We start from the raw sequence: 24,006 nt of genomic DNA on the forward strand, positions 1-24,006 counted from the left end.
TTCATGTGTCTCTGATGTGCAGATTTATTATAATAGTTTTCCAGCATCACATCTAAGTGTCGCCAAAGCACCAACAGCTGTAGAAACGTGTGTACGTTTTTGTGCGTACGCACCTTTTGTACATGAGGCCACAGGTAAGATAAAACATGTTCTCAATGTCTGACCCCCGTTCCCTGGGCCATCCAACACCCGTCACCCTATGTGCAAAAGCATTCCTATAGTGTGTATAAAAAGATGATTAGAAGACATGACATGGCTGAGAGTACATACTCGTTAATGTTGTTTTTCCATTAGCTAAACCAGGTAATAGGGCCTACTTGTAGAGTTCGCCATTCATTTCTTGAGCAGATTAGTCTCAATATTTAGACAAGGCAAGAAATCACAAACAAACATGGTAATGTTAGCTTCCCAAGATGTGCTTTAGCTCTGGACGCTGCAGGAATATACTGTATTGTTGACTTCACTTTGCTGCAACACTGCCCTCAAATAAAATTGAAGACACTGGTTTTCCTCCATCGTTATTTCTTTGTGTGTCTCGTTCCGGCATGCATTCTATGCTGTGTCTCCTGTGGTCCTGTTTTGAAGCAGACTTGGTATTGTGCAGTGAAAAAGCTGCAATAGGTTTAGAAGACAGTTTCCCGCTTTACTATTTTGATGTAGTAAACCGAACCCCCCGAACAGAGGCCAATAAAGCAAAGCCAGAACTGTGCAATGGAAATGGGGCATATGATTCACAAGACAAAGACGTTTCCAGTCTATGAGGTTTTATTGTAACAGGACAACAGTTGACCTCTTTGCCCTTTTAGGAGTCTGGTCCGAGGCTGCTCAACTTCCAAGCATATCGATTCTCATACAATATTTCTCAGATGTACAAATCACAGAAAGATTTACGTTCCTAGGGCGTAGCGTCTCATACACAATCATCAGATTAGTTATAATGTACTGTGCTCCAAAGGGCATTTTCCTTCTGGTTAACACAAGCAACATAAAACATGTTTTCATTCATTCATTCATATGTTCCTAACTCATCTGAATGTGGTGAGTAGAACATTCCCAGTTAGCAGACGGGAAGTCGTGTCCCCTCCCCTTCCCCCCTTCCATCCACACCCCACAAGGGCTCCCGTTGTAATGTAGCTTTTGTTTCAGGACAAAAACTAAAGCAACTCGAGTTACAGCTGCTGCGCTCTGACAGATTCATTGTTCTTCTTGCTTAAAGACGTCTCTGTCTTTGCCCAACTCTTCTCAAGGCAGACCATCTTCTGTAAAAGTTATCACCCAGAAATGCATTTCTACTAGGCTTACATACCACGGTATTCAGCGTTGTCATTGTACGATAACAGATGTGTGAAGCTTGCTCCCTATGAGGATTAGCCAGAAGATTACTCGATCGCACAATTTAAAAGCAGTGATTACGCAAATTAAAATTGTGGAGTAAACTACAATGTCCAGAAAAACTCGGCAGCCTATGGGGTTGTTGTGTTGTTTGTTCATACAGCTATTTGTGCTATGTTTTGATTATTTGAATCAAAGTTAAAACGGCACAGATGCATAACATTCAGGAAAATTCATTTCTAGTCAATCCTTGATCGCTTTTCATCATCTTGTGAAAATTCACATCCGGCGGCACGGTTGATAGCACATCTGCCTCAGAGTTCTGAGGACCTGGGTTCAAATCCGGCCTTGGCTGTGTGGAGTTTGCATGTTCTCCCCGTGCCTACGTGGGTTTTCTCCTGGTACTCCGGTTTCCTCGCACATTCCAAAATCATGCATGGTAGGTTAATTTAAAAACTCTAAATTGCCTGCAGGTGTGAATGTGAGTGTGAATGTTTGTTTATATGTGCCCTCTCGCCTGAAGATAGCTGGGATAGGCTCCAGCACGCCCCCGACCCTAGTAAGGATAAGCGGTACGGAAAATGGATGGATGGATGGAAATTCACATCCCTGCACAATGTGATGGAACATTTGAGTATTAATGAACAGGTTTTGTCTCATTCACACACACATACAGCATATTTCACACGTCATAATCGTTCTCATTAAATATACTTCCAAAGGTGCTTTTGACCTGAAAATTTCAGCAGATGTTGAACAACCCAATTAATTCATGTATACAAAGAAAGTAGAACAAATAAGATCAGAAATTAAGTTGTGTGTAAAAATGTGAAATGACAGGGGGGAAAGTATTGAACACATGAAGAAAGGGAGGTGCAAAAAGGCATGGAAAGCCAGGACAACACCTAAAATCTATCTATAATCAAATAGCAATCCAGCCCCATGTCAGTGCAAATGAATATCAGCTGGTTCAGTCCTAATTGATGGCCTACAAAAAGCTCTCATTGCCAAGGTGTGAGTCAAGACACATCTCATCATGGGTTAGAGCAGAGAGCTGTCTCAAGACCATCGCAAACTAACTGTTGCAAAACATAATGATGGCATTGGTTACAGGCTTATATCCAAGCTTCTGAACGTTCCAGTGAGCACGGTAGGGGCCGTAATATGTAAGTGGAAAGCCAATCATCCCACCATAAATTTGCCTCGATCAGGTGCTCCTCACAAGATTTCTGACAGAGGAGTGCAAAGAATAGTCAGAAGAGTTGTCCAAGAGCTAAGGACCACCCGTGGAGAGCTTAAAAAAGACCTGGAATTAGCAAGTACTGTTGTCACAAGGAAAACAGTGAGTAATGCACTCCGCCGCCATGGCCTTTATGCACGCTCACCACGCAAGACCCCATTGCTGAAAAAAAAAATAATGTCAAAGCTCGTTTAAAGTTTGCTGAACAACATTTGGACAAGCCAGTTAAATACTGGGAGAAAAAAGTCTGATCGGATGAGAGCAAAATTAAACTCTTTGGAGGCCATAATGCACACCACGTTTGGAGGAGAAATGGCACTGCACATCACCCTAAAAACACCATACCAACAGTGAAGTTCGGAGGTGGGAACATGATGGTGTGGGGCTGCTTTTCAGCAAATGGTAATTACTGGTAAACTTCACATTATTGAAGGAAGGATGAATGGGCAAACGTACTGAGACATTCTTGACAAAAATCTGCCATCTACGAGGACGATGAAAATGAAATTAGGGTGGACATTTCAGCAGGATAATGATCCAAAGCATACTGCCAAGGAAACTCTCAATTGGTTTCAAAGAAAAAAATAAAGCTTCTAGAATGGCCCCCGCCAATCACCTGACTTGAATCCAATCGAAATTCTATGGAAAGAACTGAAACTCAAGTTCCGTAAAAGAAGCCCACAGAACCTTCAAGATTTGAAGACTGCTTGTGTGGAGGAATGGGCCAAAATCACACCAGAGCAATGCATGTGACTAGTTTCTCCATACAGAAGGCATCTTTAAGCAGTCATTGCAAAAAAGGGCTTTTGTACAAAGTATTAAATAAATACCAGCCAGTGTGTTTCCCTGTGTCATTTCACATTATTACACACAATTTAATTTCTGAGCTTATTTGTTCTACTTTCTTTGTACATTTGGATTACTTGGGTCGTTCCCAAGATCTGGTTACATTTTCAGGTCAATAGCACCTTTGGAAGTATATTTAGTGAGGGAAAATGGTGACGTGTTAAATACTTATTTCAGCCGCTGTATATTCCTTTTAAGTCGCTCTAACATCCAGATCGCAAATTAAATAGTATGTTCTTAGGAAGTATAGGAATTGTTTGATTGCTAATGAAAGGGTAAAGTCCATTAACGTGGCAGCAGTTTAAAAAGGACTTCAGAGACGAGCTATAATTGTATAATTGTCATTGTCTCTGGAAACAAAAGGCTCCTCCAGGCCTGAATGCTCTGTAATGCAAGGTTGTTGCTCCTTAGCGACAGCACTCATGGTCTGTGTCACTCAAAGGCCTTGAAATACTGTCAAGGTTTTGCACATTTATGAGGTTTTGTTCTAGGGATTCCGTCTTCACATCATAACAATGCAGGGAGATAATTCTTAATGGAAGAAATAACAATGAGTCCCAATGGAGCTGCCACTATGATTGTTCCGTGGATTTGTTTGGATTGATGGCATTATCATATCTTAGTTTTTGTTGTCCCCACTGCTGCCATACATTTTGTCTTAAACAAACATACGTTACACATATGACAGTGATGCAGTGCACAGCCGGTGCCTCGTGCTTGGACGAGGTTCTGATGTTCCACTATATTAGGCTACCTGGTAGATTAGGACCATAACTCTTCTGCAGCATGGCGATGACAACATGGCTAACTGCTGTTTGCGCTAATGTGCAAGGTTTCACTGGCATGTTATAGGACCAACTGTGCCTGCTGCCAACAACACTCTCATAGCTCATCATCGTACTACAACCTGCCGCATGAGGCTTGTTGTGCAAGAGTGTTAGGCCACCATTAGATTTGGGGATTTAGCAACATCACAAGCATATATGCCTTGTAACTATCAATTCGTCATAGGAATACTACTACCACTATTAGTCGTATCTTCTCATTCAGTCACATTCTGAAGCAAATTCTGTCTAATAAGATTAGTTGATGTTTTATAAAATATATACCGTATATATATTTTGTATGGAAATGTGATGCACACACTTGTCATCAATGGTATATATATGTTTTTGTCTACATTAGAATACAACCAATACTATCCAAAACTAAAGTGGCAGTTATTTTACTACGCCCTTCCCATCCACTTGAGAAATAGCAGGAAGCTGGCTGCCTCTCTTAAAGTTAAATGGAATGGAAACCTAATTAATGTCATTGTAAACACCTCCAGCTGTCCTCCTATTTACTAATTTATTATCGCTGTATGATGACTGTGAAAAAAGTTAAAATAAGACAACTAGTTGTGGTCTAAGACTTTTGCAGTGCCATATATCGATTTTTCATTGCAGTTCATTTTCACGACGTAAGAGAAGACACACTGACACACAACGTTAAACACTTAATTAGACTTAACAGATATATTCGTGTGGCAGCCCAGATAAGGTTTGGGTTAAAGGACTCAAAGAGTTACCCAGTTACACTATCTCGGTAGACTGCATTTAGAATCAGAATCATCTTTATTTTGCAAAGTATGTAAAAAAAACACACAAGGAATTTGTCTCCGGTAGTTGGAGCCTCTCTAGTATGACAACAGACAGTCAATTGACAGAGAATACTTTTGAGACATAAAGACATTGAGAAAAACAGTCACTGAGCAATAAAAGGTTGCTAGTAATCTGCTAAGGCCGGTACAATTTTTTTTTTTTTGACAATTGTGAAAAAGATGCACAGTCCTCTAGCAATTACAGCAGTTTGAATGACTAATACAGCAATAGTCCTGTGCAATGACCATTGTGCAAAGGGCACAGAGACTTATAATGTGCAAGTAATGACGAATGGGCTCGCGCTGTGAGTTCATTTGATTGTTTCATTCTGTTTTTTGCTGACAATTATTCCAGCTGATTGTTTTCACTTCACAAGTTTCCTCGGTAGGTCACCTGATGAAAGAGCTGTTTGCCATTCTACTTGTTACATGAGCCATCGCACCTCATCTTCATGCTCGAACACGTTCTCCTCCGAGCATGCCTTCTGTAGAGCTTCTTGGCTTGCTGAGTTGTGTCTGCCATTTCAAATGGACATAGCATGCTGTCCTGTGTAGCGCAAAGCTTTTCTTCTAAGCTGGTTGTAAAATATTTATACTCACATTGCATTTTGTTCCAGTCACTTCACAATGTAATTACCGTATTCCTGCAAACACTGTAGTGTCCGTCACCTTAATAGACACCATGCTCCCATTGCGAAGTCATCCCCTTTTGACAAAAAAACAAAACAAAAAAACACCTCCCTCGAATGGACGCCTTCCGTTTCCCCTTGGAAAACAAACAAAAAATGGGTGGTAACTCATGTGGTGGATGTAAATTTTCACACAAGAGTTAACTGCTGAGCTAATTTGAAATTTGAAAAAAAAAAAAAAAAAAAAAAAGAACTAAAAACTAAAAGTGAATTCAAGTGTGGACTTGTAAGTCCTCTTCAGAGTAATACATTTTTTAGATTTTTAGGGTCTGTCTTTTTCAACAATTAACGTGCCAGTAGACTTATAAGTGGTCACTCAACATTGTGTGTGTTGATGCCCATGTATTTACAGTAATTTGTACTGTATTTTATTTCAAGATACTGGACATGTATATTGTATTAAACTGCTAAAAAGTTCATATTCTAAAAGTCAGTTTCAAATTCAGGCCTCACCATTGGCACTATTTGCGAAAATACAGTATTTCAAATGCAACTTACTTTGTTTTCAGTAATAATGCAAATAAATAGGTTTTTCAGACATTACTATACATCACAAATTACAGGACTGCATGGCAGGCCATTGAATAGCAACATAATGTACACGTGGACCTGATACAAATACTGTATTACAACTGAGGGAGAGTTAATGTGTGGTGTAAACATAGTTACAATTTCGTAGAATTCACTGATGTATACAACATTCAGCATTTAATACATGCGCAAATATTTAGCTGTGAATCGGCTAAAAGCAAATGTAGCACATATTTTTCCTAGTTTTTTCTTTGGGTCTGATGATGAAAGCTACAAGAAAATATATGGCGACTTGATCTTCTCAACACCACATTTTTAGTGCCACCTCCCGATAAACCGAAGACTTTTTTTAATCTTATCTTTGAAAGTATTTAGGCTATCATGATGCCAGTAGACGTGCTTCTTAATGGAGTTTAGACGTAGTGTTGTTCCAAAGAGGACACACTAGGGATTACTGAAACTATTTCAAATCCAAGCCTTTTCTGTCACACAATATTCAACATCAAGCGTATAACCGGACTGGATGTGTAGACTGTTTAAACCAAATCCAACTTTCAAGCTCAGGTATTAAAGATGGAAAGAAAAAAAAAATCAACACAAAATACTTAATACTTACATGCAGTTTGCAGCACCAAATCTTTTTTTTCTACCCGCACAAGGATTGCCTTCTAAGAATCACTCTGCTTCTTTTTTTTGTTGTTGTTTGTTGTTCTCTCTGTCCTCTACAGGCATCATGGACTCGCCCCGAGCAGCACAAGGTATTCTAAATGCATGCCTTTTTTTTTTTTTTTTCCCCTTACACTCATCTATCTCCTGTGTCAGGGGAGTCGAATGAGATTATGGATGGATGCAGATAAAAATCCTTCAAATAAAAATCGGGAAAAAGAGTATGTGCACTGTAGGGGTGGGGAAACATTTTTGCTGTTTAAGGCACCATTTCAGTTTATGCAAATATATATACAGTGGAACCTTTCATGGTAAATCCGTTTCAGAAAGTTACAAATACCAAATCGTACAAAAACCAATGCAATGTTTTACATAGGACATAATGTAAATCAATAAGCATTAAAGCATTACAGACATAAAAAAATATTAACAAATATACATTTTGTAGCAAAGTTTAGCTATAGTTTTACATACACAAAACAGTGTAGTAGCAGTTGTACCGTATTATGTGCATAGTGAAATGCTTGGCTTTTTAACTTGCCTTAGTTATCATAATACATCGTAATACAATTAATGTTTATCTGCGTTCCTTGTGAAGTTCATTGCAAATAAGTTGGGCAAAAATGGCCTGCATGGCAGAGTTGCAAGACGAAAACCACTGGTGAGCAAAAAGAACATTCATGCTTGTCTCAATTTTGCCAGAAGACATCTTGATGATCCCCAAGACTTTTGGGAAAATACTCTGTGGTCTGACGAGACAAAAGTTGAACTTTTGGGAAAGTGTGTGGTCCCATTACATATGGTGTAAAAGTAATACCGCATTTCAGAAAAAGAACATCATAGCAACAGTGTGGTAGTGTGATTGTCTGGGGCTGTTTTGCCACTTCAGGACTTGGAAGACTGATAAATGAAACCATGAATTCTGCTGTCTACCAAAAAATCCTAAAGGAGATTGTCCAGCCGTCTGTTCGTGACCTCAACCTGAAACGAACTTGGGTTCTACAGCAGGACAATGATCCAAAACACACCAGCAAGTCCACCTCTGAATGACTGAAGAAAAACAAAATGAAGACTTTGGAGTGGACGAGTCAAAGTCCTGACCTGAATCCTATTGCGATCCTGTGGCATGACCGGGTCATGCCACAGGATCGCAATAGGATTCAGGTCAGGACTTTGACTCGTCCACTCCAAAGATTTTGCTAAGATGAGTGGGCCAATATTCCTCCACAGTGCTGTAAGAGACTCATTGCAAGTTTTCACAAATGCTTGATTACAGTTGTTGCTGCTAAGGGTGGCCCAACCAGTTATTAGGTTTAGGGGCATTTACTTTTTCACACGGGGCCATCACAGCCAGCGACTGGCTGTGATGGCCCCGTGTATATATATATAAATAAAAATTCCAAAAGAAATATCTGCCAGCAACTTCTGCCAGTTTTGCTTGTGTGATAAATAGAGGTACAGTACATATTTATCTGGTACACACAGAATCAAACTCCATTTTATTACTACTTTTGTTGAATATTAAAACAGAATTAGAGAATTCCATTTAATATTCAACCAAAGTAGTAATGATGAACTCATTACTGCGTTAACATCAACATCAAATACTGATGCTATTTAGGTTATGCTACAGGTCAATTCAGATATTTTTTTTGGTCCAGTGTGACATCTACATATCTGATTTTTTTCCATATCAGTGTGAACAGTAAAATCCCAATTTTTTCATGTTGGACCCGGCCCTCTTTCATATGTGAGTGCATTATGAACGCTCATGCGACCAATACGCCATCAAAAGGTGACAAATATCAATTGTTCAACAAAACAGTCACGCCACAAACGCAACGGCGGACAAAGGAACGGAAAACAGTCAGTGGCGAAAAGATGATGCTTTCGAATTGATACATATAAGGAAATGTTGGTTCAGTTTGTACAAATTCTTTGAAATTGTGGGTCATTACAAAACGTTTGCGAGGGGCCATACTTCTGAAAACATGGCGCCTCGTGTTTGTGTGCATGCGTAATGTGACGTCCTGTTTTGTGTGCATGCGTGTGATGTCACAGACATATTCCGGCCACAGTAGAAGCTGCATTTGTTTTTGTAATGTGAATGACCTATATAAAAGGATCAGATTTAACAAAAAATCTGAATTGGGCATCATGCCCTGCTGTGTGAACATAGCCTTAGACTCAGAGCCCGCCGGAGACATGAAAGAAATACTGCAAGTGGCTGCTTAGGACCACCCAAAAAGTGTGAGGATTTTTTAAAAACACAATAAACATAAACATCGTGCATGGTGGGCCACAAATTAAATGCAGTCCCATAAAAGCATAGATTTACTCCTGTTTTGTGGGGATAGTGTTTCTGAAATGGCATTTATTCAGTAATGATGCTGTGCCCAAAGAGTACTACTTGAATGGAAAAGGAGTTGTGTGAGACCAGAGGCGAAGGGAACTTTTTTCATCATAATTACAAGGTTTGGGTAAACACTTGACCCGTGTGCCTGTTGAAGGAGCAGACCTATGGAGGTTTGCTGTTTTTTCTATCAGGCAGTGCTTGAAAGGTGTGAATTTAACCATGTTTCTAACCGTGTGTGTGTGTGTGTGTGTGTGTGTGTGTGTGTGTATCTCAACATCCCATAGTAGAAGGCAGGCAGTGGCGAGAAGAGTTATGGGCACGGAACAGTGTTGTGTGCGTGCCTAGCATGTTTAGCGCCAAATGCGTCGGGCTCGGCGGATAAGCTGCAGAGGAGAGTGTGTTTCCTTGTACATGAGCTAGGCCGGTTAAAATTTGGTGACACGTGACGTTAAAGTGTCCCGTAGTGAATTCCCGATTTCATGCTCTGACATTCCCGCAATGTCTGCCTGCTCTGCTGTGAAGGCAAAAAATTGTCTTATTTGCTTGATTTTTTTTGGAGATACTAATAGTTTTAATGTTTTTAGATGTGTGTTCACACTGCGGTGATTGTTAGATGAAAATAGTGTACTCAGCACCGTGTCCCAATAAGTAAATACCAAACCTCAAATAAATGCCACCTTTCCCCTTTAATATGACAAGTGATTACCACCACGTGTCACGGAAGCAGTCTTTGGCGCAACAGAGCAGATGTGGCTTCTGTCGAGCTGCAGTTTCTCTTTAGTTTAAAGGGAAAATGTTGATTATGGATGATCAACTAACCCTTTACTTATTTTCACCCTTTATTTTGGGAAATAGTACTTTGAAATGTGATATAAGCACTACCTTTGGAATGTTTTGAACTCCTTTTTAAATGCCAGTAACATATTGACAAGAATAATCCTGCATAGATGTAGCTCACCTTCCCATAGTCATGGGATCAATAATGAGAATTATTGATCTATTAATTTATTATCATGCCATCCTTAATAGTGATTATTATAGTTCGATTAGTGAGGATAAGCGGAACAGAAAATAGATGGATGGATAGCATTATTTGTCAAAATGTGTTGTAAAAAATGGATTTGTATGAATAAAGCTGCCCTTCAATTGGCTGGAAACCACTCCAACAGTACCTCTCGCCCAAAGTCAGCTGGGATAGGTTCACCCGTGACCCTAATGAGGACAAACCCTATAGAAAATGGAGGGATGGGAAAAATGAAGGCCTCCCTCTTGTAAAAGCTTTACCCCAAATCGAAGCTTTTCCACTATATAATGACATACCTTGATAATCTATGGTCTTATGTAGCGCTAAATACACATTGTAAGAGAAAAATTGAGAAATTTGGCTCAAAACGAAGACCATCACGACGTACTAAATGACAGCCAAATTTAGACTTCATGGTGTACATAAGCCTGGTTGCTAAGTTGCAGAGTCTGACGGAGAATGTTTTCTACACCAGGATCAGAATAAAAGGCCATTGTATTATATAAGCATTGTTTCAGTCCCTCTACCCGCGATGCATAATGAATGCTGCAGACATGCGTAGCCTATTGAATACAAACTAACCAGCGTCTCTTTATATGGCCACGTGATTTGGCTCCTCAATCAGCATGTGTAAAAGCATTCGTGGCATTGTTTTGTCTGAAGCTTGGACCTGAGCCATGCAACAACAACGGAACAAAACGAAAAAAAATGCTGGAAATGAGCTGCTTGAGGCATTTGCTGCTGCCACACCTTCTAAAATGAACAATCCACCCCAAAAAAACAACAAACAGTGCATCCCTGATCCATTTATTACATTCAACAATATAGATTGATGACTTGAGGTTTGCCAAGCAAGGCGATCAGACAAAAGTCATCACCTCAAAGACAGTTTATATTGTCTCTCAAATGCATCTTGATAAAATGAAACGCATGCGGGCAAAGTCCATCCATCCATCCATTTTCTGAGCCGCTTATCCTCACAAGGGTCGCGGGAGTGCTGGAGCCTATCCCAGCTATCATCGGGCAGGAGGTGGGGTACACCCTGAACTGGTTGCCAGCCAATCACAGGGCATGCGGTCAAAGTCATAAAAGACAATTATCAGGACTAGCGGGAGGCAATTATTTGCCATCTTAACTGCAGAAAAAAGTGTTGTTACATGCATTACTGTTATCATTAGTTTGGTTGTTATCAGTGTCACAAATGATAGTCCTATCTTGTGAGGGGCGTTTTGAAGTGTCAGTTGTTGACCCTAAAGATGAGGAAGCTGCTACAAGTCAGGTGTTGATGAAAGCAGGTAGCAGCTCTTGATTGGGGCAGTCATGAGCATAACTCATTAGCTAGCTGCCTGTTGACATTTTCTTGGCTCTGAGTCCAATGCGGTCTCTACCTCGCTAAATTTGACACATTTTGGCAAGCGTTGGCAGCCAAATCAGTGTGGAGGTGATCATGGCAAGCAATCTCGTCCCAAAAAAATAAACAAATAAAATGACCCTGGAAAGTTCTGCATGGTTCCTCCTGTCCTGAATTATTGATCAGCTCTTTGCTGCTGTCAGCTGTGATCTTGTGTTTCCACATCTGTTGCCTTTTTTTCTGTAATCAAATGTCTTCTGCTCCTCAGCGTATTTCTCCTCGACATTATGGGCCATATAAATAACATGTGACTGATGGATATCCCATCTCCTTAACCGGGCCGTTGTTTGCTTCTGTTCAGAGTGAGGATGGGAATGTAGTGGTGCGGAGCGACGCTCGCGTGTCCTCCCTCACGCTAAAGTACGTCAAGTACACCGACGCCGGCCAGTACCTATGTTCGGCGCGCAGTGCCATCGGTGAAGATGACAAGGGGGCATATCTGGAAGTCCGCTGTAAGTATTCATATTATAATGTACCTCCTCTATTCGGTGGGGAAAGGTGCCAAGCCCTATTTATCAAAAAGAGAGATGAGCTGTCTCTTGGCTAATTGATTGCAATGACTTGAGTTACGAGTGAGCTTCAGTCAAGTGAAAACATTTTTGCTATTAAGGTAAAACCTCTTAGTGGAACCTTGGTTCACTCACAAATCGGTTTACAAACATTTTCAGACGAATATTGCCTTGGTTTACAAACTATGCTTCCTAAGAACCATGCAGAATTCTTAGGTGTGCTTTTTCTTACACAATGTTAACGTCATTTGCTCTGTGTGTCACGTATTTTAGGTACTGTATATTTATTTTTTGTTGTTGCAAATTAGCCTGGAGTATACACTGCTTAAAATAACAGTACATGTGTCTCCGTCCTAGCTGTCCGTACATTATGGCCAAGTCGAGAATCATGGGATCCTCAGTTTAGGTCCTACAGTGTTGACATCACACAGATTTGGCGTATTTCATCAATATGCTGTAATAAAGGCATACTTACATTAAATATTTGTATTAAAACAACTATTGGCCATCATTTAAAATGATAAAATTAAGAACACTAAGCATGATGGCAGTAACTGAGCTTGTTCTCTTGTGCCGCATATTCTTACGTCACTGCGCAAACTAGTTAATTCCACGCCAGTTTGTAACCTTGAAACCTTGTATGTTGGAAGTTGGACCCATCATAAACTGAGGATACCTTGTATATATATAAAAAAAAAAACTTGAATAAAAAAGGATTTGAGTTTTACTGTTTTGACAGTTTATGATTAACAGCAGTCAACTTCTTTATACACTTGTATGACAGTTAAGAATCCTGAGACAGAACTGATTATTTTCAATATTCCCAATGGGAAAAAGTTGGAGGTCCAGTAACTGAATGCCCAACTTAGAGGTTCCACTGAATTAAAACCAGTATCATGAAGATTTTACAATCCCAGCTGCTTTGATTTAACTTGAACTTTTTGGGTGGTAGCAGCAGAACCATGATCCGATTTTATGTCAGCAGATGACATGAGTTTGCAAAATCAGCAGTGTGTTGTTGAAAGTGATGGTAACCTGGCGGAGGAGCTTGAGCTATACAGGCTGTCGCCCAGAGGTCTTCATCTGACAGCTCGTGTGTGGTAGCTCTTCGCTTCCACTACTGCCTGACACTTTTCAATCCGATCCTCTTACAAAGGAAGGAAAAATCATGAAAATGTTGATGCGTTCGCTTAACGATGCTAGTGTAAACCCCCATGTATTAAAAAACAAGGCCCTTCTTCTACTAAAAGGTTATTGTCCCACCTTTTGACCAAGTTTCTTTTCTCAGAAGTCAAACCGGAAATTTTATACACACACACACAAACAATTGGCTTCTCACAATTATAAAACCCTTGTTGTATGTAGGTGCAGCTGCAGGTGCTGCCCGCCGCCCATATGAGAATTTGACAGCAAAATAAAAGAATACTTACAGCGGCAAATAATTATATAGCACTTAGGTTAGGGAACATTCATTGTTTAATTATTTGTTTTTTTGTAACATTTTTACAGTAAACTACAGCTCGGAGGGACAAATAAACAATTTGAAGCAAGAGGTTTCGCCTCATATGTTTTGCCATCTTAAACTATTCATAGTACGATCGTGATTGGTGGAGTGATGTGCGCAGTGCATGTTGGGTACCAGAGTTCTTTTGCCTTCTTCATTGCCAGGACCTTGCGATGTAACTATTGCGCATGCGTACAACGTGATGACGATGCTCAAAGAATATTTCGTGCAACCATCGTGTGAAAGCACCTTTGCTTAATTCTGCATAAAAGGCTGCTTTTGACGCCAATAGTGGCTAATAAGCAGCAATCTGTGACATGGTGCAAAGGCTTCAAAACCCTTTTCATAATTTATCAATGCAGTGTGCATGGGTCTGTGTTGGGGGGGGGGGGGGGGGGGACCACATAATTTCTACCTGAATGGCTTTGATACATCACTCTGATACAAACGCATGCTTTGAACACATGTATCAGCCTCATGATTAGAGGACCTGCATTGACAATTTATGAATTTTGCATCAAAGATAAGTAGCTTCAGTGCTAGGCTGTCCGACAAACACGCTGAATGTAATGTGATTAGCCCATTCAATCAAACCAAACCATTTCGAAACGCAGTCAGTGGAAATGTTTGCAATAACCGAAAGCATTTTCATCTTGTTTTTGTCATTATTGCACCATTCCAAGTATATAATATTAGTGCGACAATACACTGTGGCGTCGATATTCCTGTCTTATAAAGGACATGGAGGCATTTTTCATTTCAAGCACTGTTACAATACACCCTTGAGATCACGAGTGTAACAATCTGATGTATTTCTCTCAAGATACCCCTAAAATCCACGGCGAAGTGGCGGTGTACACCTGGGAGGGAAATGCTGTCAACATCAGCTGTGAGGTGCAGGCTCACCCCAGCCAAGTTACTATAGTGTGGCTGCGAGACGGACTGACGCTGCCTAATGCCAATACGAGCAACATTAAGATCTTCAGGTCGCCCTTGGCCAGCTACCTCCAGGTAAGATAGGCGTGCTCTTGAATGGGCACCTCTTCATGTCATCAAGAGTTCATGAGGTTTTTTTTCCAGCTCTGTTGTGGGAGAATACAGTGAATAACTGACAACCGTCGTGCATACGTGGCGGCCATGTTGGGAAGGTCGGCGTTACCATGACGGCAACGGCGCGCTACTCTTGTTTACATTTAGACGAACAAAATCAACAGCTTTCATGTATTGTAGTATTTGTCTGGCACTGTCTGCTCAAACGTGGATATTTCAGCTCACTTATAACTTGAGAAAACACCATGCAGTAAATTGCAGATGTTTTTTTTCAACTGTGCATACACACACACGGCAACATCAGAATTTGCACATTCATATTTATTTTTTTATTTAGTTATTTTTTTATTGATGTTATTGCTGTGGTAAAAAAACAAAAAAAACTGAAGTTACTATTTATTCAGTACTTGAGTAATAATTTCACTGTGTACTTTTTACTCTTATTCAAGTATTTTTTTGGAGGACTACTATTTACGTTTACTTGAGTCACATTATTGTCAAGTAACAATACTCTTGAGTACAATGTTTGGCTACTTTACCCACCTACGGAGCGGACATCCTCAATGGCTACTCTTACATTTAAGCAACATTTTTGCTCATCAGATCAGCCAATGTCATATTTATTGCACTGGTCTTTTGTATTTTCGCATTGAGGTGCTGCGGGTCGGGGCCCTGGTTGTGGTCCCAAGCGGAACCGCGAAGCACACGTAACATCGGTGGCAAGAGCTGATCTGCTAGTACATTTTGTATTAATCAGACATGCAAACACCAAAGGCATGAAAAAGGTGACCAAAAAAAAAAAAAACATTTTAGGGGGATTTTAACATAAATTAACCAATCTGGAAGACTGAAGAGTACAATCAGGCAAAATAGTTTTCGTCACACGGAAAAACATTTACACCGCTCAAGTACATGTTGATGTACAAATTTAATATTAAGATTAAATTTGTCTATTTCTTTGCTTTTTTGTTTTCAAATTCAGAAATGGCCAATAAAAACAGAAAAATATTGTATTTTCCTTTAATATTTTCCTGGAGGATGCATTTGGGATTAGCCTTTGAAGTTGAGAATAGTGAAAAATGAAGTGAAACAGACAATGATTTAAGTCAATTCTTTTCCAGAATGAGAGTGCTTAAAGAGGAGGATGCTATTCATGTGCACAGTTTGAAGCAGGCATCAGGTGCAGGTGGAGATCGACCTGGCTCAAGTTGGATGCCAAAACAAAAAAGCAAAGAAATAAGGCAAATTTTATTTAATCTTAAATTTGTACATCAATATATACTTGAGCGGTATAAATAAGTTTTTCTGCGTGAATATTTATTTATTTATTTTTATTATTTTTTGCCTTATTGTACTCTTTAGAGTCTTCCAGATGGCTTAATTTATGTTAAAATTAAAATAAATCTCTGCGGGGGCTCGGGTGACCCCCCCCTACACCCCCCTAAAATGTTTTTTTTGGTCAGCTTTTTCATGCCTTTGGTGTTTGCATGTCTGTGTTCTCCTGGTGTTTAATAAATGATTGGTGACTGTGGCTCTCCTTTCCCACATGCGAGGGCAATACAGTAAGCATATTGTAAAAACCCATGAAATCAGAGATTTACATGATATAGCGGCGATTTCTGTAAGTAGATATGTTCCACACAAAAAATCTGCCATGCAGTGGGGCTGTGCTATACTGGGTGAACAGAAATAAAATCATCCTTATTGGCAAGTATGTTAAAACACACAAGACGTGTCCATTAGTGGTGGCCAATTTAGTAATGCAGCAAAAAAGCTACTAAAACCAAATATACATTTAGGACAAACACAGTATTACTTCATATGGGATGGATGATTGTAATTTGTCTCTTTGCAGGTGACGCCGGCGTCAGAGAATGACTTTGGGAGTTATAACTGCACTGCTTCCAATGAGGTGGGCACAGAGGCCAAAGAGTTTGTCCTCATTCAAGCCGGTCAGTTTCAATTAAATAAAAATCCAATCCATTATGTTCTATTTTTTGTTTGTTTCCTTACCGACTTCCTGTCTTCCACTTTATCACAGAGGTGCCATCATCTCCATTCATCAATGAGGTGTCACCATTCTCCACCACTGCGCTGGTTCAGTTTGAGGAGCCGGAGTCCACCGGAGGTGTCCCCGTGCTCATGTACAAAGCGGCATGGAGGACGCAAGGCAGGGGCAGCTGGTCTCAGAGAATCTACGAGCTCAAAGATGGTATGATGAAGCGGACTTTTTCCCCCTCCATCTGGCCACATACAGAATTAAAGGAAAGCAAATTTATTTATATAGCGCATTTCATACACAAGGTAACTCAATGTGCTTTACACGATTAAAAGCATTTAAAAACAAAGAAAAAAAAAATCTTATAAACATTTAAAACAACGAGAAACAATAATAATAAACTAAAAATACAATTAAAACAGCATACAGTGCAAGAAATATCATTTAAAAGTGGAAATGCTCTAAAAAGCATGGGAAAAATGAGTTTTTAACCTGGACTTAAAAACATCCACACTTGGGGCTGACGTCACTTATGTTGGCAACTTATTCCATTTGTGTGCAGCATAAAAGCTAAATGCTGCTTCACCATGTTTGCTTTGGACTCTGTGCTCCACTATTTGACCTGAGTCTGTCGATCTCAGAGCCCTACTGGATTTATACTCCATTAGCATTTCATTCATGTGTTCAGGACTTAAACCGTTTATTGATTTATAGACCAGTAGTGGAACTTTAAAATCAATTCTAAAGCTGACTGAAAGCGAGTGTAAAGACTTTAGAATTGGAGTAAAATGCTCTGACCTCTTTGTTCTGGTCAGAACCTGAGCCGCAGCATTCTGAATGAGCTGCAGCTGTTTAATGCTCGTTTTAGGGAGTCCAGTCAGAAGACCATTACAATAGTCAAGTCTACTTGAGATAAAAGCATGGATGAGCATCTCGTGGTCTGCTTGACACATGCAAGCCTTCACTCTGGATATGTTCTTCAGATGGTAGAAGGCTGTTTTAGTAATTGTTTTGATATGACTGTTGAAAGTCAGGTCAGAACACCACAGTTTCGGACTTGGTCTTTGGTTTTTAAAGAGAGTGCCTCCAGGTATTTACTAACAACAATTCTCTTTTCTTTATTGCGAAAAACAATTATCTCAGATTTGTTGTGGTTTAATTGAAGAAAATTTTGGCTCATCCCGATACTTATCTGTTTTAGACAGTGACACAACACCTCAATTGAACTGTAGTGATCTGGAGACACTGCTAGATCTAACTGTGTGTCATCTGCATATCTATAATAGTCGAGATTAAAGTTCTGAAGCATTTGACCGAAGGGTAGCATATACAGGCTGAACAGGAGGGGTCCAAGAACTGACCCTTGAGGGACCCCATAGGTCATTGCCATTTGATGAGATTGAGCACTTCCAATAGTTACAAAAGAACTCATTTCCTCCAGGTAGGACCTGAACCATTTAAGGACTGTTCCATTTAGTCCTACCCACGTTTCCAACCTGTCCATTTAGCAGGTGTTGTCCTGCCCGCAGTTAGCTGGGATAGGTTACTGCATACCTGCGACCCTAGTGAGGATAAGCGGTGTAGATAATGGCTTGATGGATGATTGTTGCTGCTGTTGCCGTTTTTTTCTCTCCTTACACTCTGTCTGTGCCCTTTCATCCACGTCCAAATAAATTCCAACACAATAAACTACAACAGGAGTATATCAGACTCACCTGTCAAATAATGTATCAATTGTTGGAGTCTTAATTCAAACATCCCTAGAGTGTACAATTTGGAAACATACCAACCCTTTGGGGTAAAATCTGCACAAAACCTTTGGAGATCAAAACCTTCATACGTGATGAGGGAAACGTCTGTAAATGAGATGGGAGACTTGAGCTTGGTGAGCATTAAAAAAGATTTAGCTTTTTCTTTGGGTTTTTTGTGATGCCACTACAAAAGGGTACCACTGATGGTAAGGAGGACGTTGACCATGAAGTGGGAAAGGACCCTTACACCTGACCCTAGGCAACAGCTTGGTTTCTTACGCAAATTAGCCACACCATCCGTTCGTTGTTCAGTACACTATCCAGACTATACAATATAGATACATCTACAATAGTAAAAGGGACTGTAGACCACAAAAGTAGATGCAGCTATAGATATGTTTTGTTTGTTTTAATAACATGTTTATTTAATCATGTTAAAATGCTACTTAAACCAGTTAATACAGGTTTGATGTCAGTATTCAGAGATTGACGACCATCCACTTGTATTAGAGTTAAGAATGCTAAGATCTCAGAGGCTCCACTGTATTTCTGTTTTCTAACAACCATGATCTTAGCTACATTTTTCTAGTACAACCATCAGGTATTTCCACGCTGAGGCCAACATTTATGCTCTAACTGCTGACGATGAACTTTAACATTGTTAGGTTCCGTAGGCGAGTTGACCATCACAGACCTGAGGCCAGAGACCACCTACGAAGTCATGATTTCTGCCATCAATGGGAAGGGGGAAGGCGAAAGCTGCCCTGTGGAGCTCTTCAAAACGGAGCCAGTCCGTAAGTACCTCACATGACAAACATCAACTTTTGATGTACTGTCTCCGATTTGGAATAAGACTTTAAAAAAACATCAAAACACAGCCATCAAACAAATTTGAGTAATAGTAACTTTGCAAAGTAAACAACTCACAGAAACGTAAAAACACTCAAAAGCCAAAACCATCATTCCCTCTCATGCCCATTTGTGAATGGCATTACCCATAAAATAACACACCATCACAATACATCACAGCTAAAGGTCATCATGGTTATTGTTACCCAAATATACTCTCAGCTCCCACCGGTACTTCTTCATCACCACTTTGTAGACACAACTACACTCCATTTTGAATTAACATTTGCATTTCTTTCAGTTCACACAATGAATACGACTTGGCACATATTAATCACAACACAAGAAGAAAGTACCACCAATATAGATTTTATTATTTAGCTGTCAGCCCCCTCTGGTGGCAGAATAAGACACTAAACAAAACACGACTCAGTCACTGGACTTTAATCAATTGAGTTATGGATTGTTTTATTTTAGCAACTCAAGCAGTTTAATAAATACTTGCTAAAGCCAAATTGACAAGGGTTAACATTTTCTATTCAGGTGATTAGTATTTAAGTAACATTAGGCTGTATTTCAAGTGTTCTTCATGATAAGCTCATTCCAACCTTGATAGCATCCTCATTAAGTCAAATGGGAATTTATCTGTCCACATGATTGATTACCCTAATGTGTTTTTCTTTGTCTTAAGACGACGATGTTTTTTTCTCAGGAGACACAGGTTTGTTGTATAGTAAAGATGATGGATGTAGCTTGTGCAGATTAGTTTTAATTAATTTTAGAATTTAGCCAAGTATGTTAGTTTTTGGTGGCGTTTTGAATGCCATTTTCACACTGCCTACAAGAACAGCATATATCCTCCTTTTTTTCCCCCGTGTTGATGTTCTGTATAAATGGCACTGACACGGAACGCAGGGACTAAACCAAGCCGGTAATTTTTTCCACCTTTGGAAGTAGAATCACAACCGAAACGAAGGTGATCCAACTATCTGATCGGTGTATGCTGCGTTGCTGTGTAAAAGTTTTGGCAATATCCTGCTTTCACTTGTTTCTGTGGAAAACGCAAACGTGGATAAATGCCAGGTCTTGTGTTACGGCTCTGATGCGTCCATTTTGCGGGATCGCTGTGCAAAAGGAGGCTGTGTTGACCTAGAATAATTTATTTCATCCACAACCCAAAGGTCACCCAAATAGGAATAATAATGACCATCTAATTAGCACCATTTGAATTCCTAAACGTCAGAGTGATGAATCAAATGTTCCATTTCAAAAGGAAAACATTGCTGCTCTGGGTTAAGCTTTGTCCTGTCGACTATTTGGATTGTTCCCCTCAGTATTGACTCATCAGTTGCTCTAACGTGTGCTGGTTTAAGACATCTGCTGCCCTTTTCACACACACTAGAGATCCAGCTTACCCTCTGTTGGCCCGTTTCAGAGTTTTAGCATGCTAGTCACGTGTCCTGTGTTCTATTCTTCATGCCTGTTGTCCTTTTCCCCTCCCTTTCAACCACTCATACATGTGCGTTTCATGTGACTGTTATTCTGCTTGCATGGCACCGTGACGACCGCCCCCCTACGCTCCGCAGAAGGTAACTTGACGTTGTGACTGATTGCTTTGATCTGCGAACGCTGCTATTAAACGGCACATTAATTGCTTCTAAGCAGACACGCAGCAAAGCTTAACGCCATTAATCAATTGAGTAGGCGTCTGCCTTGTCGGCATTAATGAGAGCCAGAGCCAGTTTCCTAGGCAATGTTTATCAGTTTCATTTGAATTGTTATAGAGAGAAAGTTACCTGTGGGATGCACCACTATTAATCTAATCTGTAGAGAACATTGCAGCGGAACCTCCAGAGTCAAACACTAGTTACTCTAAATTGTTGTAATTTTAATACTATTTTTTACAAAGCAAATAATGTAAAGAGTTTCAGAGTGTTGCCATCTTAATCAACTTTAATTTACTGTACCAGCGATATAACCTCCATAAAACTAAAATAAAGTACAAACCCCAATTCCAATGAAGTTTAGACATATTCAATTGAATACACGACAATGTAGAGCTACAAACAAGTCAGTGGGGATTCAGATTAAATAGCCAATCAAAATGAAAAACTAATCCTGAATCATAATTTTCACATTTGAATGAAAACTAATCAAAGTACGTATTTTGTTCTGACAAGAGCTGCAGTGATTTTATATACTTCTGCCACCATTTTGAAACTTCTGTGCATGTCCTCGTAGCTTCACCAAAATCTCCATAACGTTTGTTTGAAAACAACAAAACAAGCTCTACACAATGTCCCAACTTCATTGGAATTGGGGTTTGTAAAAGCACTCACCCCCTGAAAGATGCATCTTGGAGAGGGTATGTTTCATTTGTATATGTAAATAAATGTATTGTACTGATTTACTTCAGTCATCATCCCCCATTTCCTCTTTGTCATCACTGGTACTCTTTTATAGTGGCAACATATAAAAAGAAAAAAAGTCAAAGAAAAAGCAGTTTTGTTTGGCTTTTCAGCACAGTTTTTCCACGAAAAAAAAAACACCTTTAGGGGCGTTCCACTCTAATTAATGCTCTCCCTGCAAAAACACAGCTCCCTTTCCACAGTTTGCTCTAGTTCCCAATCAGCAGCTTTTAGTTTTCATTCCGAGAAAGTTTGCTAACAAAGTCATTGCCTCTCTGTATTGTTGCCTTTCAGTCACATGCTGCTTGGACGGAGTCAGAATATAAAGTCGAACCACAATGCACCTTCTCCTGTTTGTTGTCATTTAACACATATATTAAACTATTGTTCATGGCCGTTAGAGCTATGAGTGCTTCATTTAACCTTTGTTATCTAAATCCTGACACATGCTGAGGCTGAGTAGCATAAACGTCATCTGGTGCTAATTTGTTGTACTGTATACATTCATCAACATTCAGTCAATGACATAAAAAGCTCTGGAGTAACAGAATAGGCATGGGGGCGGGAGGTTATATCAGTCACTCATTTGGATTCTGTTTGAGTGCCACTCAGACTGAATCAGAGGAGCACGCACCCGTGCATCATTTAGTAATGAGTGTGACTCCACCATCTGGAGGCAAAGCTACTAAGGAAGGGCCAATGACCTGAAAAGGACCATAACAGCAAAGACAGCAGACGCTTTGTAAAACTTTCCACCTTCATCTTAACTTCCAAAGACGAAGAGCTTCCCCTCCCTCAATAACATCTCGCTCACTGCACCTTTTTTCATAGAAATGTTGATAACATTGCAGTTGCTCCCTGCCTATAGGAAAACCAAGTGCTCCCAAACTGGAAGGGGTGCTTCAGCCAATAGGCAACTCCCTGAAAGTCAGCTGGATCAAGCAAGATGACGGCGGATTGCCCATCCTCCATTACCTCGTCCGCTTCAAACCAGTGAGTATGGAGGCAGGTGGAACATTGTTCAAGTTCAAGTTAGTTTATTGATCTCCTCCTGAGAGAAATTTGTCTCGGAGACAGAAAAAGCCACATTACATGAATGACATACACAGGGAACAAGAACAACAATATCACAATACAAAATACACTACAGTATATTGCCAAAAGTATTCGTTCAGATGCCTTGACTCACACATGATTTTAAGTAATATCCCATTCAAATCCATCTGGTTTAATATGATGTTGGTCTACTCTTGTGGGAAGGCTTTCAACAAGGTTGAGGAGTGAGTTTATTGGAATGTTTGCTCATTTTTCCAGGAGCATACAGTGTTTGTGAGGTCACACACTGATTTTGGATGAGAAAACCTGGCTCACGGTCCACTCAAAATCAACCCAAAGGTGTTCTGTCGAGTTGAGGGCAATACTCTGTGCAGGCCAGTCAAGTACCTACCAAATTCTCTCATTCATGTCTTTATGGACTTTGCTTTGTGCACTGGTGGTGGACCAATGTCACATTAAGCCCTATGGCTTAAGAATGGGATGTCACTTAAATTTATATCTGAGTCAAGACAGGTGAGTGCATACTTTTGGCAATATAGTGTACATCAATTTAAAAGAGTAGCGGATTAGATACAGGCTAACACTGGACGCCTCAGCCCATGTTTTTTGCCTACACATAAACAAACATACCATCAACGAACACTCCATCCCAGCATCCACACAAGTATTCCCCTCACATAATCATACCAAGCCTTGCCTTCATAAATATTGGTAAAATAAACGATTTGAAACGATTGAGCCCACACAGGGGAAGCCTATTTCTCCTTCCAGAGTTCAGAAGAACAAATTCAGAGTTTAGGCACGTGAGTCTTGTCTGATAAAATGGCATTTCCCTGCCCGTTAGTCACCTGCTCTAAAAGATTCTGTGAATTAAGGGCGGGCATTATTCTCATAACCTTCCCTGCCGTTCTACCTAAACTCTCGATTTAAATGTTAAATTGCCAAACCAGCTGGTGATACCATAGTGGAGGATGGACTCAATTGTCGCTCTATTAAAAAAAAACAATTTAAAATAAATAAAATAATAATTTTTATACGGCGAAAAAGAAGACGCTGGTGGATTTTAGCACACACATTGGCCGCTTGTGTGCGCCAGCTCAGGTCACTGTCAATATGTACTCCTAAGTACTTTTTACCTGCTTT

General features: G+C 40.0%; 1 protein-coding gene across 8 annotated transcripts in view; it reads left to right on the forward strand.

Moving 5' to 3' along the window:
* Positions 1 to 24,006, forward strand: part of ncam1b (neural cell adhesion molecule 1b) — a 116,141-nt gene that overhangs the window by 76,166 nt on the left and 15,969 nt on the right. For 6 of the 8 annotated variants that reach the window (XM_061682678.1, XM_061682683.1, XM_061682679.1 and 3 more), the window contains 7 exons: positions 7,009 to 7,038; positions 12,039 to 12,189; positions 14,574 to 14,761; positions 16,656 to 16,752; positions 16,842 to 17,012; positions 19,216 to 19,344; positions 22,676 to 22,800. In XM_061682678.1, coding sequence (XP_061538662.1) covers positions 7,009 to 7,038; positions 12,039 to 12,189; positions 14,574 to 14,761; positions 16,656 to 16,752; positions 16,842 to 17,012; positions 19,216 to 19,344; positions 22,676 to 22,800 — 891 coding nt within the window. The remainder of the gene's footprint in view (positions 1 to 7,008; positions 7,039 to 12,038; positions 12,190 to 14,573; positions 14,762 to 16,655; positions 16,753 to 16,841; positions 17,013 to 19,215; positions 19,345 to 22,675; positions 22,801 to 24,006) is intronic. The other 2 variants (XM_061682680.1, XM_061682686.1) reach the window with 1 other exon arrangement.

Source organism: Phycodurus eques, chromosome 7 (assembly GCF_024500275.1).
Source record: "Phycodurus eques isolate BA_2022a chromosome 7, UOR_Pequ_1.1, whole genome shotgun sequence".
NCBI lineage: Eukaryota > Metazoa > Chordata > Actinopteri > Syngnathiformes > Syngnathidae > Phycodurus > Phycodurus eques.